Source organism: Brachyhypopomus gauderio, chromosome 11, assembly GCF_052324685.1.
Source record: "Brachyhypopomus gauderio isolate BG-103 chromosome 11, BGAUD_0.2, whole genome shotgun sequence".
Classification (NCBI taxonomy): Eukaryota; Metazoa; Chordata; class Actinopteri; order Gymnotiformes; family Hypopomidae; genus Brachyhypopomus; species Brachyhypopomus gauderio.
The window spans coordinates 13,739,083-13,758,781 of NC_135221.1; the positions used below are offsets into that span (position 1 = coordinate 13,739,083).

At 47.5% G+C, this 19,699-nt stretch overlaps 1 protein-coding gene across 2 annotated transcripts in view; it reads right to left on the reverse strand.

Moving 5' to 3' along the window:
- Positions 1-19,699, reverse strand: part of spon1b (spondin 1b) — a 59,926-nt gene that overhangs the window by 38,630 nt on the left and 1,597 nt on the right. For both annotated transcript variants that reach the window (XM_077022157.1, XM_077022155.1), the window contains exons 3-6: positions 14,035-14,168; positions 6,665-6,738; positions 5,858-5,974; positions 4,405-4,553 (exon numbers count right to left, since the gene is read on the reverse strand). In XM_077022157.1, the coding sequence (XP_076878272.1) occupies positions 4,405-4,553; positions 5,858-5,974; positions 6,665-6,738; positions 14,035-14,168 (474 nt within the window). The remainder of the gene's footprint in view (positions 1-4,404; positions 4,554-5,857; positions 5,975-6,664; positions 6,739-14,034; positions 14,169-19,699) is intronic.

Here is a 19,699-nt window from a genome sequence, read left to right on the forward strand (position 1 = left end):
ATGTTGAAGAAAAGGTCTTCAAGTTTATTTGATGTCTAAAATATAGGCACTGTTGGATCACAGACACACACACACGTGCACACACACACACACACACGCACTCACGCACGCAGAGGTCTGAATAAATTAATGAGCAGCTTGTTCAGAATGATAAACAATTGAAATCTCCAAAAAAATCGAATGTAAAAGTGAACAGCCATGATTTGCGAGGAGCTAAATTTGTGCATCACAACAGTGAATGTTGAATATAAGTTCAAAGCACAAATCCTGTTATTAACTCCATTGGATGGGAGAAGTTGTTTAATCAGATTTAGCAGAGCGTCCCTCCCTGGGAAACTTGACCCAAGTTCACACAAATTGCCTGTGAAAAAAAATTTTCTGCATCCTTTGCATTCCACAGAGAAAACACATCTTCATAAACAAAGGCCCAGACGTTTCACTGTACTACGCGGGTCTGTGAAAGCTCTGTTCATTCTCTCTCTTTTTAAGTGTGTGTGCGTCCACTGGAGCTGCAGCCTGGAGAGGCATTAGTCTTATTCTTCTCAGTCCTGGACGTCTTTACTAGTCATCCAAAGCCAAACTGACGAGCACCCCCCAAACCCGCCAGCCATGCAGACACGGGACTATTGTCCCCGTGTAAACTGGCACTTAGGAGTCCTCGAGTCCCAGGCCGGCCCACCCCGGACGATGGCCCGACCAAAGCCGGCCGCGGGGATCCGATGGCGGCTGTCCAGGGCCGGTTAGCTGGAGGCTGTGGGTAAAAGGCATTGGAGGATATTTTGCTGTCATCACCAGTCACAGTTCCAGAGTGAGAGAGGCGAGTGGAGTGAGTCCGTGCTCGCCCCGAGCTGCTCCCACTGGGGCCTATTTAACCCAGTCAGCCCGAGCTGCCGTAACTAGGGCTGGATGAGCGTGGGTCATCTGGGAGGTAGAACAGCTCTGAACACAGAGCCAGCCTTATTGAGGGGGGGACCCCAGCTGTGAAGATTATTGCATACAATAGGACCACAGGGACCGCTCCATGTGGATGAAACTGACACCTAGTATTGATCTTTGAAGACAGCATACATCTTTTGATATTTATTGTAGAAAACAGCACATTATTATTTTTCTGTTTTTTAATAGTTTGGAAATGAAATTCAGCATCCTATAGATGATCGCCAAGCACAGACATGCAGAATGTTTATGTTGCAGAGTTGAAGTTTGTCAAGAAAACATTTCAAGGAATTCAAAGGTAAGAGTGGCGTGTAGGTTGAGACGTCCAATCTCACAGAAAACAGAGCAAGCGGCAGGTGGTTTTAATTAATGCAGCTTTATCAGATCGATACATCAAATGTTGTCTTTGAAGACCAAAACCACCAAAAGTGTGATACATCATGAGGACTTCAAAGAACGTCGTAATGTGTTATTGCAGCTATGTGTCCCTGAGAGAGGACACACAGACAGACGGGGGGGGGGGGGGGGTGAAAACGACATGTTTATAAGTTGGAAAGGGCAGATGAGAAAGACACTCAGTGAAGAATCAAAGCACTAAGTCATTACAGACGAGGACATTTCGAGGCCAGGGAAGAGATTGCGTTGCCAGGTTTATTAAGCAAATGCTGGGGTCAGAAGTATGTGGGGGTGTTTTTAAATTGGTCTACACTGCCTCAACATTTTCACTGACTTTCTATGGGCTTGGCAACCCTTCTGCTGTACACAGATGCATGTGTTTAGAATTCCGGGGGTGTTTCTCTCATGTAAATGGTGGGACGACCGTGCTGCTGGTTTGATGGAGATTTCAAAGTGCCACTCATACCAGTGTTGCAGTGGAGCTTTGTGCTACGTGCCGGTCACCGACATACCAGCTCAACGCTCCACACACAGACTAGCGACTCCTCCTGGTGTTGCCACAGGCAGTTAGACGCATGTGGCACCAGGTGGCCAGAACAAAAATGGACAGTCGGAATATCTGTGAATGCTGACGTTTGGTTTTGGTTCATTACACTCAACAGATGCAGCAAATCCATATGTCTCACACACTTGCACAGGTACCCCCCCCAACACACACACACACACACACACACACACACACACACACACACACACACACACACACACACACTTTCAAAGCCATTGAAACACTTTATAATGCCATTCCAAGCTTCATTCCAAGCACCGAGCAGGCATCTACAAAACAAACCTAGAGGTAAGAAGTCCAAGGTTAAAATTCACCAAAGCGATCCCGTCCCCCGACACTGAGTCGGACGTTAGCGATGCCACTCATGCCACAGATGAAAGAACGGAGATAAATAAGAGGGTGCTCTTCACGAAAGAGCAGCTCCACCATTATGTCCCTGACCTCTCCCGGGGCTGCCGAGCTGTAAACAAGTAGGAACGAAGCGCTCCTGAATCCGGCGTGGTGAGGGAACGCTCCTCTGGGCTTTTACTACACTCACCTTTGTACATTTTATCTCCGAGATGTATTCCACCAAAGGTAGTATCTAGCTCTTAACAAACTAATCAACTTTTCCAGCACTTTGACTCAGTGTAATGTTAAATAAAGATTAAATAAATACGTTTAAACCATCGCCTAGCAGTGTCTGGCTTGATAAGTATTACTGTTCTGTATGATTTAATAATAAACATATAAACCATTTAGACTGAAGCAACAAATGTATCTTTTAAAGGAAAAAGCAGTCAGCCTAACCAGTCTAAAAAAATAGCCACTTGTTTGGGCTGGAGCTACGCTTCATTGGTGGAGGGTACAATCCCCCTGCCACCCAAGACGAATGGTGGGTGTCAGTGGGAGTGAAGCTCGGGGGTGTGTGGGGGGCCCCAGCAGGCAGGAGGGCAGCCCCCCCCCCCCCCCCCCCCCCCCCCCCCCCCCCCCCCCCCCCCGGTCTCACACACAGGAGACACGCTCGACAAGCAGACAGACCAGCACCAAAGCAAGTACACACGAAACCTTGATAGAGTGTATGACAGATGTATGGCAGCCCACAGGGGACAAAAAGTGGAGAAACTGCTGTATGACAGCACCCGTCACACCTGCGCTGATGAATGAGGATGAAGGCAATATCTGACTCGAATCAAACATCTAAACTGTCTAGCACAAGACCAGCGCAAGAATGACATCACCTCATGACCTAATCATGCAATCTTCCTCCATCTGCCTTTTTAGTTGGAAAATAATCTAATTTTCAAATTCTAATGAGTGATATATGAATGAATACATTTACAGTGAGGAGCTGATTACTAAAAATCAAAGGAGGGGAATTTTTACTGAGCATAATCAGGAAAAACAGGCCAGAGTGAGGGGGGTGGTGAGTGTCCTAGGTCTCTGGGAGGAAGCATAGGGCCACAGTGTGAGTGCCCCAGGGCTCTGGTGGAGGTAGAGGGCCACAGTGTGAGTGCCCCAGGGCTCTGGTGGAGGTAGAGGGCCACAGTGTGAGTGCCCCAGGGCCCTGGTAGAGGCAGGGGGCCACAGTGTGAGTGCCCCAGGGCTCTGGTGGAGGTAGAGGGCCACAGTGTGAGTGCCCTAGGGCTCTGGTGGAAGCAGAGGGCCACAGTGTGAGTGCCCCAGGGCCCTGGTAGAGGCAGAGTGCCACAGTGTGAGTGCCCCAGGGCTCTGGTGGAGGTAGAGGGCCACAGTGTGAGTGCCCCAGGGCTCTGGTGGAGGTAGAGGGCCACAGTGTGAGTGCCCCAGGGCTCTGGTGGAGGTAGAGGGCCACAGTGTGAGTGCCCCAGGGCTCTGGTGGAGGCAGAGGGCCACAGTGTGAGTGCCCCAGGGCTCTGGTGGAGGTAGAGGGCCACAGTGTGAGTGCCCTAGGGCTCTGGTGGAGGTAGAGGGCCACAGTGTGAGTGCCCCAGGGCTCTGGTAGAGGCAGAGGGCCACAGTGTGAGTGCCCCAGGGCTCTGGTGGAGGTAGAGGGCCACAGTGTGAGTGCCCCAGGGCCCTGGTGGAGGCAGAGGGCCACAGTGTGAGTGCCCCAGGGCTCTGGTGGAGGTAGAGGGCCACAGTGTGAGTGCCCCAGGGCCCTGGTGGAGGTAGAGGGCCACAGTGTGAGTGCCCTAGGGCTCTGGTGGAGGTAGAGGGCCACAGTGTCCACACATGGTTGAGGCTTGGGACCCCTGACCCCTGCAGCCTGGGGTCCCACACAATCAGTGTTGTAAGCCGCCTCTGCAGCTTTGCTTTAGAAGACACATAGAAGTACGGCATGAACCTCTTCTGTATGACCTTTAAAATCCACCCCATCTTATCATACGCACACACACACGCACACAGACACACACACACACAAACACACACACACACACACACACACACACACACACACACACACACACACACACACGCATTTTGGTGCATTCGTCTGTGGTCCACCTGATAGACCTGTAGGCCCCTCCCACCCCAGGTCTTACCTTTTGCCGGATCTCCTCCTCCATCTTGACGGGTGAGCCGAGCTCGGCCACTTGGCGAACGCCCTCGCTGGCGTATCCCCCGTAGTGCCATAGTGTGTACTTCCTGGAGTGGGAGGCTCCAATCAGCGCTGACCAGTGGTTGGCCCGCCCTTTCAGGAAGAAGCACAGCAGTCAGCAATGCATACAACAGGGATGGCAACTAGATCGTATGATCTCCGCCCTCTTTTCAATAGACACACCTCTTTAAGTAATGACCACACCCCCTTTACTAATTAAGGATCCTGGTGAGTGAAAAGAAGGGTTTCTTTGGGTGGGTTTGTGCCCATAGACTCCATGTTCTCATAGGATATAACTATTTGAATAGCCTGGATGGGATACATTGTTTATGTTCAATAAGATAACAAAGATAAACCTATACAATACAAAAGAGATAAATAATCAAACATAAGTGAAAGAGAGAACTCAAATTCATATTCAGCAAATTCAAAAGCAATAAGCATGATCTGTTATCATCCATATGTGTGAGTGAGTTCTGCTAAACTGGGACTAGCTGAGAATACTGCCCCACAAAACAAACCGAAAGATCTGGCTAAATAGGATCTAGGTAAATCTAGGATCTGGGTACACAGGATCAGAATAATCAAGTTCTAGATAAACAGGATCTGGATAAACAGGATCTGGATAATCAAGTTCTAGATAAAGAGCATCTAGGTAAACAGGAATATAAAGAGGATCTGGGTAAACAGGGTTTGGGTACACAAGATCTGAATAAACAAGTTCCAGGTAAATAGGATCTATGTAAACAGGATCTGGATAAACAGGACTGATGGCAATAAACTTTCAAAGTCGAGCAGACTAATGAAAAGCCTCCTCGCAGGAGCGGCAGACTAACAGCCCTTCTGTACACGTGCTCTCTCTCCCCCCAGTGACGGAGAACTCTTCAGTGTGTTTTCAGAAAGCTGGCGGGGGGCCTGCGTGTGCCAGCCACACACTCGCCCACAGCATCGCTCCACTCCCCCCCCCCCCCCCCCCCCAAATGATTACGGCTCCCGCTGCTGCCCTGTCCTCGGTAAATAACCGACTGTACGCTTGCAGACATGCACATGAGTAATGAAGCCCACACACACTCACACTAAGACGACAGAGGAAGTGCATGGGGAGAGCTTGGCTCCTCTCTCTCTCTCTCTCTCTCTCACACACACACACTATAACACACACACACACACACACACACACAAATGCACGTACACACGCATGTGCGCATGGAGATGTTACTATTGCTTGTGAGATGACAGTCGTATTCTTCGATGATATCAGCTCACTCTTTAGCATGTAATGAATACCCAAGCAGGCCCTCTTTATGTGCTGTAAAGCTGCTTCTAGGAGAGTGGCGCTCGTAGCACTGGAGGACCGGGGGACCTTCTGTGGTCTGTGAGGGGGGAGGGCTGCTCACTCGGGTAGTCCTTGGGATGCACTTTCTCGGACCAGTTGCCATAGAAGGTGAGGCGGTACTTGGCTGTGCCACAGGAGCAGCAGTCCTGCAGGGGGTTCTGTGTGGCCTGGAGTGGGTCTGGAAAACAGGAGTTGCCTGTGAGTCACAGGTCAAGGGTCATGGAAGTATCTCACACTTCCACATATAAATATATACAAATGTCAACACACTCATACAGTCTCTCTCTCTCTCTCTCTCTCTCTCTCTCTCTCTCTCTCTCTCTGTCACACACACAAACACAAAGAGAGTCTATAATAAGACATAATGAAACATGAAAATGGTAATGAAAACAGCTTAAATAAGCTCTTTTGATGTGCTGAAGATTAACAAATCTGGTCTGTGTTCTGTGATGCATAGATGATAGAATCAGCTACAAACACAGCACATGACACAACAAATGCATAGATTCAGCTACAAACACAGCACATAACAAAACAGGCATGTACTGTACAACCAGCTACAAACACAGCACATGACACAACAGATGCATAGATTCAGCTACAAACACAGCACATAACAAAACAGACACATTCAACCACCTACAAACACAGGATGACACAATAGACACATACATCCAGCTCTAAACACAGCACATAATACAAAAGATGCATACAACCAGCTACAAACACAACACATAACACAACAGACGTATGCAACCAGCTACAAACACAGCACACAACACAATAGGTGAAAAGCACATCACACTGAACTGGGCAAAGAATGCAGTACTGAGGTTGTGATAGCGTAGCTGAGAAATACCACATGTACCTTTCTCACAAAGCTTCCTAATGAGAGAGCCCTCTTCAAAGGGCAAAACACTCTTCTTCTGTGTGATTCTCGCCCTGTAAGAAGGACAGACACTGTAGCCAACATGTATTTGCTGTGCGCTTCTCCTTTTTTAAGGCGAAGACAGCAGCGGTCTGAGCACAGACGCCTGAGGAAGTCATTATTCAATTCAGCTCAATTCAACTTTATTGTCATTATACCGATACAGGGCTGTACAAAATAAACACATGCTGACAGGATATTCCCCACAGCAGTTATAAGAACAGATTATATAAACAATATTTATCATTTGTGTGAATGAATCCCTTCAAGTGTTAGCATGTTCCTCACTTCTAGACTGCAGGATAATACCAGTGTACAGACGCCTGTGCAAGCAACCAGCTCTCTGACACCAACAGTCGTCACCTTGGAGACCCCGGAGACTCAGAGGGACCAGGCCCTGCACACGCGCCCTGCCCACCGTCCCCCCTGCATACTAACACAGCCCCAGTGCGGTCAGTGCTGGAACAGGGGACTGTCAGTCACTCAAATGACACCGAGCTAAGAAGAGCCGTCCATCGCCAGGACAACCACTCCCCGACAGCTCCTGGTAATGACGGCTGTCTCCGTGGAAACTCTTCATGCGGCTCACTTAAATGGTGAAATCTGAATGCGACTCCTTTTGGATTTTATTCACTTTCGTTGTTTAATTTGATTATTTGGCCAAAGAAATAGAATAAATCCTTCATTTCTATGTAAAGAGAAACATTCCCCTTGCTCAAGTGTATGTAGGAAGATCACTCAAGATGGCCCCAGTGAATGGAAAAAGATTAATGTGAACTGTGGGTCTCAGTGATGCCGTATTTAGTGTTGGCCGTGGGCATCTGAGAGAGCCAGACTTGGATAAGACCCAGCGTGTAATCTGTCTACTTATTTATTTATTAGTGTTAAAGCCAAAAACTGATCCTACATCAGCGCTCCTTTTTCTGGTGTAAATGAATCATGTACGTAAGTGATTTCTTGAGACGTTTGTCATTATTCAGCCGGTCACCACAGCACTGTAGGGGAGCCCACTGTTATTGTAAGTTAAAAGGTTCCGGATGTGTGTTAGGTGTCATGGCACAAAGATGGCCGCCACCCCCCAACCCCCCCATTCCTCCTCCTCCGTGTTCGTGATCTGTGTTATTGAGGCTGACTGCTTATCTGACCTGTCTCTTATTTACTGTGCGAATGCAGAGTGTCCACTACACAGAAGGCTCTAAATACAACGTTCAAGAAGGGAAATCTAGGAGAAACACCAGTAAGACCATAGAGTATTTTAATATCTGAATATTCGCTTAAAAAATCATTGATGGCATTTCATAAATTAGCCAGGTATTTGTAAAATCATGTTATTTATTGTAGTCATATTAATAAAATCTTGTTATTTATTGTAGTTATATTAGTAAAAGCATGTTAATTAATATGTTTCATAATACAGTTGTCCCTTCCTAAAAAAGTGATGTCATGCTTGTAATGTTGTACTAATAATAATTGTGAAGTAGCGAGCAGAAGAACTAAATGAACCCTGTGTTGATCAGCAAGGTGCTGATCAGTGGGTTTACTCCTGTAGAGAGGACCTACACCTGTAGAGAGGACCTGCTCCTGTAGAGAGGACCTGCTACTGTAGAGAGGACCTGCACCTGTAGAGAGGACCTACACCTGTAGAGAGGACCTGCTCCTGTACAGAGGACCTGCTCCTGTAGAGAGGACCTGCTCCTGTAGAGAGGACCTACACCTGTAGAGAGGACCTGTTCCTGTAGAGAGGACCTACACCTGTAGAGAGGACCTGCACCTGTAGAGAGGACCTGCACCTGTAGAGAGGACCTACACCTGTAGAGAGGACCTGCTCCTGTAGAGAGGACCTGCTCCTGTAGAGAGGACCTATACCTGTAGAGAGGACCTACACCTGTAGAGAGGACCTGCTCCTGTAGAGAGGATCTACACCTGTACAGAGGACCTGCTCCTGTAGAGAGGACCTGTTCCTGTAGAGAGGACCTGCTCCTGTAGAGAGGACCTACACCTGTAGAGAGGATCTGCACCTGTAGAGAGGACCTGCCCCTGTACAGAGGACCTGCTCCTGTAGAGAGGACCTGCTCCTGTAGAGAGGACCTACACCTGTAGAGAGGACCTGCTACTGTAGAGAGGACCTACACCTGTAGAGAGGACCTGCTCCTGTAGAGAGGACCTGCTCCTCTAGAGAGGACCTGCTCCTGTAGAGAGGACCTACACCTGTAGAGAGGACCTGCTCCTGTAGAGAGGACCTGCTCCTGTACAGAGAACCTGCTCCTGTAGAGAGGACCTGCTACTGTAGAGAGGACCTACACCTGTACAGAGGACCTGCTCGTGTAGAGAGGACCTGCTACTGTAGAGAGGACCTGCTCCTGTAGAGAGGACCTACACCTGTAGAGAGGACCTGCTACTGTAGAGAGGACTTGCTACTGTAGAGAGGACCTACACCTGTAGAGAGGACCTGCTCCTGTAGAGAGGACCTACACCTGTAGAGAGGACCTGCCCCTGTACAGAGGACCTGCTCCTGTAGAGAGGACCTGCTCCTGTAGAGAGGACCTACACCTGTAGAGAGGACCTGCCCCTGTACAGAGGACCTGCTCCTGTAGAGAGGACCTACACCTGTAGAGAGGACCTGCTACTGTAGAGAGGACCTGCTACTGTAGAGAGGACCTACACCTGTAGAGAGGACCTGCTCCTGTAGAGAGGACCTGCTCCTATAGAGAGGACCTACACCTGTAGAGAGGACCTGCTCCTGTAGAGAGGACCTGCTCCTGTACAGAGAACCTGCTCCTGTAGAGAGGACCTGCTACTGTAGAGAGGACCTACACCTGTACAGAGGACCTGCTCGTGTAGAGAGGACCTGCTACTGTAGAGAGGACCTGCTCCTGTAGAGAGGACCTACACCTGTAGAGAGGACCTGCTACTGTAGAGAGGACTTGCTACTGTAGAGAGGACCTACACCTGTAGAGAGGACCTGCTCCTGTAGAGAGGACCTACACCTGTAGAGAGGACCTGCCCCTGTACAGAGGACCTGCTCCTGTAGAGAGGACCTGCTCCTGTAGAGAGGACCTACATCTGTAGAGAGGACCTGCCCCTGTACAGAGGACCTGCTCCTGTAGAGAGGACCTACACCTGTAGAGAGGACCTGCTACTGTAGAGAGGACCTGCTACTGTAGAGAGGACCTACACCTGTAGAGAGGACCTGCTCCTGTAGAGAGGACCTGCTCCTCTAGAGAGGACCTGCTCCTATAGAGAGGACCTACACCTGTAGAGAGGACCTGCTCCTGTAGAGAGGACCTGCTCCTGTACAGAGAACCTGCTCCTGTAGAGAGGACCTGCTACTGTAGAGAGGACCTACACCTGTACAGAGGACCTGCTCGTGTAGAGAGGACCTGCTACTGTAGAGAGGACCTGCTCCTGTAGAGAGGACCTACACCTGTAGAGAGGACCTGCTCCTGTAGAGAGGACCTGCTACTGTAGAGAGGACCTGCTACTGTAGAGAGGACCTACACCTGTACACAGGACCTGCTCCTGTACAGAGGACCTACACCTGTACACAGGACCTGCTCCTGTAGAGAGGACCTGCTACTGTACAAAGGACCTGCACATACACGTGTGTAAAACATCTTGCCTGTGTTGGACATCAGTCTCTTTTTTTTTTTGATGTGGCTCTTTGCCGTTACACAGTACAAAAAATGGCTCTAGGTCTCTGGCGGGTTGGCCACCCCTGGACTAATCATTTCCATTATCATCACATACTTTGGAACCCACACAGCTGAGCTCAGGATGTGTTGTGGCACAGGATGAAATGATGGCAAGCTAACCTAAACCAGCTATAATTTATTTATATTTCACATATTATGTATTCCATGTATTAGCAGTAAAGACCCTGAAGGCCTATGCAAATGAAATGTATTGTACTATTTTTGCCAATAGCTTTTTAAAAAAGAAGAATAAGAATCTGTTTTAGAATACTGAATTGAGATTCTAATACCACCGCATTAAATTCTAACATTCCTCTACCTTACTCTTCAGGCCCCTGGTCTCCCCGGCCATCCAGAACTCCAGCCACGGCTCTCGCGTCAAAAACGTCAAACATGAGTAAGCAACATGAGTGTGTTCTGTGTGTGTTTTTTAGATTGGGCTTGCATGAATATTCTGAAAAACTTCACACAGCAGATTGTGTGAGGTATTCCCTGATGCCCTTTGACCCTAGACTGTGACAACCTGAAGATGTTCTATTCTGAGTTCTCCAGAACCGGGGTTCTGCATGTCACGTCTGCTTCGAAACTGGCACAAAGCATTTCGGGTGCCCGGCGCAGTCAGCATGGGGCACGCTGTCGCTGGAGCTCCGTTTCAAAGCGTTCGCAGGCTGAGAGCCACGACGGGGCCTAGCGCTCCACACAGCAGCCCTGCCACTACAACAAAGACCAGCAAGAGAGAAACAGCTCCCTTACACAAGAGGTCAAATCTGTCTGCTGCGTGCAGTCAGCTACAGCCAACGCCAGGGATGAAACTCCTTCCAAACCACAACCCTCTCAACCACTATAAAACACACCATTTATACTGTTAGCTCAACTCAGAAGAGGCCCTGGACAGCTCCCAAGCCTAACTGGACTTTTATTCGCGGCTGGATGGGAACCATCTCCTGTGGCACATGTGCGGCTGACGCGGGCCCAGGGTCTGTGAAGTGGGCACGGGTCCCTGACCCAGACAGGCCCGACAAATGGCACCTGCTCACTTTAGAGCAGCATACGTTTTTGAGCATCAGGGCACAGAAAACAAGAGCAGGCCATGCATGTTGGGGGTGGGGGGCAGAGAGGAATATTAATGCTGGGATCTATTTCCTCATATTCCAACAGGAAGAGAAATGTGATGAGAACTTGCTGGTTATGATACGATGCAGGTTATCATTGCAGAAAACAAAGAGGATTGTGCAGGTTGTAATGTTGGGATTGGTGTGTTTCTGTTTGTGTCACGTGTCCCCCCCCCGTCTGTCTTCTTGTTGAGTTCTGTCTAGCCCCTCCTCTGTCTCCCTGTCACTGCTTTGTTTTGATGTATGAATGAATGAATGAATGTTTCAATTTATATAGCGCCTTATCTAGATACCCAAGGCGCTTTACAATTGTTAACACAGCTACGTTACAGACAACCAATCACACACCGGCGAGAAGCGGCAGCCAATTGCGCACAGCGTACTCTCTACCGGGATCTACAGCCCCCTGGGGGACTGAATGGGGTGCAGGAAGGGGAGAGAGGACAGACCCTAGTGGCAGAGCACCATCCACCACTGGGCATACAAGCACGCACACATTCATGCACACACACTCAGACAACGACTTGTTTTTATTGAACAGAGAGAGAGAGACACAGACACACACTCAGGGAGAGACACAGACTCAGGGAGAATTTGTCTGGGACTGCCAATTTACCTTACCTCCATGTTTTTGGACTGTGGGAGGAAACCGGAGATCCCGGAGGAAACCCACGCAGACACGGGGAGAACATGGAAACTCCACTCAGATAGGGACTTGAACCCAAGACCCCAGTGCTGAGAGGCAAACGTGCTAACCACCAAGCCACCATGCTGCCCAAAATGATGTACCATGTGTTCTCCTGCCACGCCCCTGTCATTTGTAGCCACGCCCCTTGTAATCGTTGTCACCTGTTTCTAGTTTAGTCTCCTTGTTGGTCCTGTATTTAAACCCTGTGTTTCGTCTTCTCTGTGTTGTTCATTGTTCGTAAGTTCTTGTGTCCTAAGATGGAAAGCAGTTTTGCTGCTACATCTTTGTTTCACTATGTGTCAGGATTTTCTGTTAGATGTTCACTGTTGTTGCTTGCTATATTGCTTAATTTATACGTGTTTGTGTTTTTAGTGTTTGTGTTTGTCCATATAATAAATATCCTTAAGATTTGCATTTGCAATCCACATCCACCTACCCAATGTCACACTCTGTGTGTGTGTGTGTGTGTGTGTGTGTGTTGTGTGTGTGTGTGTGAGAGATGTCCAGGGTGGACACTTTACATGTATTAAGCAGCAGTTCAATTTCACATTTTTCATTCACAAAAACCCACTTCACCTTCCAGCTATGCTGCAATCAGGAAGACTAATGGGTTTGGATCTACTTAAATTTTACTTCTGCGAGATATCTCATTAAGTCTCGACTCACATGGCCTTCTTACTAATCATGAAAGAGAGAGAGAGAGAGAGAGAGAGAGAGAGAGAGAGAGAGAGAGGTGTGTGTGATGTGCGTGTTCGGTTCAGTCCAACTGAGTGTAAGAGGTAAGACTGAGAGCACACAGAGATATAGAGAGGGTGAAAGAAAAAAATTAATTAGTAATCAGTAGATTGTGGAATGTATACCTTTGAATATATTCATGTTGTGAAAAGTTCTTATAAGAACAAGCCCATGTGTGGGCATCATTAATCTTTTATTCCGTCTGAAGGTTTGATATTTCAGAGCTACATGTATGAGTCTTCCTATATGACCTTCAAGATATTTCAGAGGGAAGATCCAGACACCTACATTAAAATTCACATTTTGAACACACTATTCAAATATTTCAGGTTATATGCAGCTTTGGTCATTAATACTATTGCAGTTAATGCAACTGTATCATTGAACTACCATAAAAAACAATAACAAACAAGTCTTAATATGTAACCATGAAAATGATCATTGTAATTGTTCAATACAAATGTTTTGCAATGCAAAATATCTCTGTAATTATAAACAGTATCAATATCTTCATAACACCCTGACTGATTCCAATACATCCCTCAGATCCATGGACTATTATAAAACCATAACCGAACTGTGGTTGGGGACCCTTTTAACAAAGCCCCAGCAGGGCAACTCCACTGGCTTATAACTCAGGAAACAGAACACACCCACCAGGTCAAAGGAGCCCATGTCTCCCATCTATGGGTCAAGAGCTTCACTGCACTGCTACACTGCTACACCTCTACTCTGGTAGAGCTCTCTGGTAGAGCTGCTCACACAGAAACCCTGTCAGCGTTAATTCGGAACTTTTTTATTCCTTTAAAATGTCAGCGTGACAGTCTCAAGGTGCAGCGTTGTCATTTACTGATGGCTACTTCTGTTCACTACTATGCGTACACCTCCACTGTACTGATCTATCGCTTGTGCGGTTTCCTTTATCCATGCATCTCTATCCCTCCATCTCTCCATCAACATCCATCTATCCCTTCATAAACCCATCCATACAAACCCATATTTTAGTCCTTCCCTGTAGATTTGTTCCTGGACCTGTACCTGTATATCAATCTCAGCTAAAGTGAGAGAAAAGTGATCACTAACTTGAGTATGACACAGCCAGTTCCAGAAGGTGGCGCTGTCCACAACACTTGAATGCGGGTGCGTCTCCTGGGTACGGTCTCGGTGACGGCAGGGGGACAGGCGTTCATGAATTGAGTGTCATCCTCATCTATGATCTGTTGGACAGAAGATGAGCAATCAGGCAGCGTTTTAGACGCAAGACATCAGAGGGGCCCAGGGCCCAGAGGAGAGTGCCACTGAAATCCTTCACTGCACCTGCTAAAGCCCTTTAGAAGTTCATAAACCTTGGAGTCAGCAGTAGCGTTTCATCACCACAGCCTTCATCGGGACTGTGACTGCTGAAGGTGGGGTTTGTGCTACAAAGAAAGCATTTCCTTCAGCCTTCATAAAGGTTAAGGCAGGATCGTATATAATACACACTCACACATGTGCACACACGCATGCACGCACACACGCACACACACGCACACACCTCTCGCGACGAGCTGTAAATTCTACCATAGTTAAATTAGTTCTTTCTTCCAGGGCATAACATTTCAACGCTTTGCAGCAGTTTCGATGACAAACACGTCACGGTCACACAGCGCCTTCAGTGAAACAGACCCTTGCGGTGTGCTTCCTCATCGTGTGCTCCGTGATCTGGGTTGGGTTACAACAACACTCAAAGTTTCATCTCACATTGTCAAGACCCCCAAGACCCCCAGCTCTGCCCTTTGCCCCCTCAGGAGGAGATTAACACCTCAGTAGTCCACAGTAAGCACTGCCATCCAGATCTGGAACACCAGACCTGAAGCCTCAACACCCTCCTCAGACGTCACAGTCATTGACACTCATCGACAGTTCAGAACAGCGTGTGGAGAAAACAGTCGATGGAGAAAACTAGCTCTGGTAAATCGCTTAATTATGATGGGAAAAATAATTAGATGCTGAGAAAAGTAATTCATTAATTCAGCCAATAACTATAACACTACTGGCTACTCAATGAAACAGACTGAAACACATGTTCTTGTGTGCTCATATGCGATTAGAATTCACAATAATATTTAAATGATTTATTTTTAAATCCCGACTGCTTAGGCAATGCTTGCTTTCAGCCCAGAGCCCTTCAAGATTGAGTTCATCCACAGAACTGCAGCTAAATCTGACACGCAGTTTTTTGGTGTCACCTGAAAACAAAGGTCCTTTTACGTTTGATTAAGTTCTCCTTCATAAAAAGCACACACATCACACGCTTTTTGAAAAGGTCAAACAAGACCCTCTCATTGGAGTCTGAACCGACCAGTTCTTAATATCTCTCATTTTAATGGAAACAGGAGGTGCAGTGACAAAATTGAAAACTCTGTTGCATGCAATCAAGATTTCACTGACAAAGAAAAATATATTTATTAAGAAAAAAAAAAACATGATAAAGTCACTTCCTGGGAGAAGAACAAAGACATAATCTCATAAAAAAGTGAGTATTTACAGCATGGTCAGCACTGCCTAACCTTCGACCCTTGACCTACCTCCAGACAGCACTAGAGAGGAAGTAATAATAACAATAATAACGGCTAATAACAGCCTCCCCTCACACGCAGACCGTCCCTAAAGCACTCTTCCTCACCAAAAAGGCCACTCCTAATCCCCGCCTCTTCAGGACAGACCCCTCCTAATCCTTGCATCTTCAGGACAGACCCCTCCTTCAGCCATGCCTCCTTGCAAGCAGGCCCCTCCTAAGCCCCGCCCCCCCAGCATCATTCTGTTACTGAACAGTAATGAAGATACACCAGATAGTGCACCTCTCCCACACGTATATCACAGGTACCCATGGCAAGGAGGCGAACAGGAGAGACAGAGGCGGGAGAGTCTTTGTTTTTAATTGCAATCATGCGGCCCTCATCACAAACCCTCCTCTTGTGGCACGGTGCACATGCAAACCCTCTCCACAACAGGACCCTGTCCCCGCCCCCGTCCCCGCCCCCGTCCACGCCCACAGATCCGGCAGGAACGGGAGATGCGTCAGTTTTGAAGAGGAATCAAGTCCTTTCCCTTTGGAACAAATGAAACACATGAATGGTAAGATGTCTAGAGGTTTGTTTTGGCCTCTCTGAATCTAGCTCAAAGAAACACTTGTCAGTTCCCGTTAACGTAGAAAATGCAGCCGTTCAATGTGGGCAGCCACTCTGAAATGGATAAGTGCTATACACAGTTTAGACATTTGTGTGAGGTAAACAGACTTTGTCCACAAGCAGGCTTATGATGAGGTTAGGCAGGAAAAACAACTCGCTGGCCCTCCAGAGATTTGGATGGTCAGCGGTTTGCTATTTCGTGACTTTGTGAACCTAAAACTTTGCAACTGATAGAAAAAGCAAAAAAGACGTCCTTTTCTCCTAATGGCTGAGTTAACCGACTGATAATTCTGCAGCGTGTCACAAGTGGGCAATGTTTCTGTCCCCAGAAAGCAATCGTGAGCTTCTATCGGTCATCAGTTCTCAGAAAACATCCTTCCAGAAGCTATTCAAATATTGGCTGCCTACTGCAAGCCATCAGATGTGGCTGAATGAATACAGCCTGTGGTAAACATGGTTTATTAAAACCAGACCTGCCATCAGTCAGGAGGGTCATAGCTGCTGTCTGTGGCATGTATGTGCCCTGTGGTCGGTGTAAATACTGGAGCAGTATTTAGGTCACTCCTTCTGGATTGCCAGGAGTCGGTCACACGGAGTTGTGCTTAAGGAGTGCATGGTGGGCTGGTCACATGATGCAGTGGGCTGGTCACATGATGCACGGTGGGCTGGTAATGTGATGTCCGCTATGACGACTGAGATGATGGTCTGGGTTTTCTTTGAGTGAAAGACTCCAATATAGGCAAACTGCTTTCCTGTGGGCAGGGTGACGATGGCGAGGGTTCAGCCCAGTACAGATCACTGGCTTGCGCTCTATTCCCAGTGTCTCCCAAACTCAAAGAAAGCTCACCCGTGTTGCTAATACATACAGCACACATTGCCATGGTGGTTATAGCAGCACATAAGGGTTCCAAGTCTTTGCTATGGCATTGTAAACAACTGATTCAGGTGTTATTTTAACAACTGTGATTTTTTTATAAACCCTTATAAACAGTGTGCGCAGAGTTAGTTCATTCATGAGCAAAGACACGTCTTCCTAACCATTATTCAGCTTCCTTGTGACACAGTCTGGTCCAGGACCAGTAACAGCTGACATATGATTTAGAGGGCAGCTTTCACTATCGAGAGGCCACTGATCTCAGAGGCCTTGTATGCTGTAATGTGACCTTGTAATGTGCATTGTAGGCTAACTGTGACAAAACAATTTCCCTCAAGAATCAATAAAGTTCTCTCTCTCTCTCTCTGTTTGCCTTTTGCTCTCTCTCTCTCTCTCTCTCTCTCTCTCTCTCTCTTTCTCTCTCTGAACAGCACTTAGGCTCTACTGCTAATACACGGAACAGTGAACCATGGGAATTTATGAATCACAGCTTTTACTTTACAACTCTACATGCAGGTGAGCAAGACGTCATCTCTCACCCCAGAGTTCGCTCAGACCACCGTTCAAGTTCAGACCCTCTGTGCTTGGGCACGTCATCAGTCATTTGAGAAACAGTGTTTTAAAATAAAGACATGCATGCATGCAGCAGTAACGTGAACATGGAGACGACTCTGAAAAGATGTACAGCATGTTCTCGTCTTCAGTGGGATATACAGTGTGTTCTGGTGTGCAGTAAGACTACAACTGGATCTTGATGTAGGGATGAGAACAGCTCATCCGCAGAACCCAGTGTAGCTTCAATCTTAAGCTGTTAGCACTTAACTTCTTTCCCTAGAGAAAGATGGGTTTCATTTAACAAAAGGGGGAAATATACTTCAATGGCACAGTCTTTAAAGTATGAAAAATTGCTCTACCGTGTCCCCAGCATTGTAATGACATTTTTATAGGTATTATAATACAGGTGTTGTCATAAAAATGAATAATATGATATTCATAAGATATTCATGAGAAAATTATATTTTTAATCAATGGAATCCTATTGGAACACTCAAAAGTCTGAGTGAGAAATTATTTTATTTTGCACCATAAATGTAAATGAATAAAAAAGCACCATGCATTACATTTGAAATGCCACCATTATATCACGATTAATTTATAGAATTAATCAAATATCTAAATAATGAAATAAGTGACAGTTCTGATGTGTCCATCTAAGGTAGGTATACTGTAGTGGGGTGGAGCTGTAGTGGAGTGTGGTGAGGCTGTAGTTTGGTGAGGCTGTAGTGGTGTGTGGTGAGGCTGTAGTGTGGTGAGGCTGTAGTTTGGTGAGGCTGTAGTGTGGTGAGGCTGTAGTGGAGTGTGGTGAGGCTGTAGTTGGGTGAGGCTGTAGTGGAGTGTGGTGGGGCTGTAGTGGGGTGTGGTGGGGCTGTAGTGGAGTGTGGTGGGGCTTTAGTGGGGTGTGGTGGGGCTGTAGTGTGGTAGGGCTGTAGTGGGTTGTGGTGGGGCTGTAGTGTAGTGTGGTGGGGCTGTAGTGGAGTGTGGTGAGGCTGTAGTGGGGTGTAGTGAGGCTGTAGTGTGGTGGGGCTGTAGTGGGGTGTAGTGAGGCTGTAGTGTGGTGGGGCTGTAGTGGGGTGTAGTGAGGCTGCAGTGGGGTGTGGTGGGGCTGTAGTGTGGTTGGGCTGTAGTGGGGTGTAGTGAGGCTGTAGTGGGGTGAGGCTGTAGTGGAGTGTGGTGGGGCTGTAGTGGGGTGTGGTGAGGCTGTAGTGGGGTGTGGTGGGGCTGTAGTGTGGTTGGGCTGTAGTGGGGTGTAGTGAGGCTGTAGTTGGGTGAGGCTGTAGTGGAGTGTGGTGGGGCTGCAGTGGGGTGTGGTGAAGCTGTAGTGGGGTGTGGTGGGGCTGTAGTGTGGTCGGGCTGTAGTGGGGTGTAGTGAGGCTGTAGTTGGGTGAGGCTGTAGTGGAGTGTGGTGGGGCTGTAGTGGGGTGTGGTGGGGCTGTAGTGTGGTCGGGCTGTAGTGGGGTGTAGTGAGGCTGTAGTGGGGTGAGGCTGTAGTGGAGTGGAAAGGAAGAAAGGCGAACTTGGTTTTCCTTCGAACTATAGTTAATGCATAAATTCCTTTTAAATATTTGATTTTAGATCATATTTCCTCCATTACCCTCTTGCCCTATTTCCCCCTCCCACTCTCTCACTCCTTCTCTCCCTCTCACTCCTTCATTCCTCTCTTTCTCTAGCCCTCTGTACCTCTCTGTGTCTATCCACCCCCTCCCTCCCCCCTCTCTCTCTTTTGTAGGGGATTATAATGGCTTGATTTTATGTCCACTTAGCATATACTCATTCATTTCTTCTACATTTTAAAACAGGCAGAATTATAAACCCATGAAGAACAGCACCAGAACCATGGTACTGTATTCCAGCTGTAACTGTGTGCATCTGGAGCTCCACACTGTCTTGCTGCCACAGAGTATGAGGTCTGGGTTTCAAAATTCAAGAACTGATGGCATGCGGCTTCCCGTAATACTCTCTTCTGTTGTGTCTGAATTTACAGCTAAGGGTGGGAAATGATGAAACGGACTTCAGAGAAAAGCTCCCCTTCGTCATCTCAACAAAACCCATCAATCATTTTTTTTTAGAAATGTGGCAGTAAAAATGTCTTGTTGTGCTTGACATGGTCCAGGTCAGTATAAAAGAGTCACTGGAACAGTTTTCT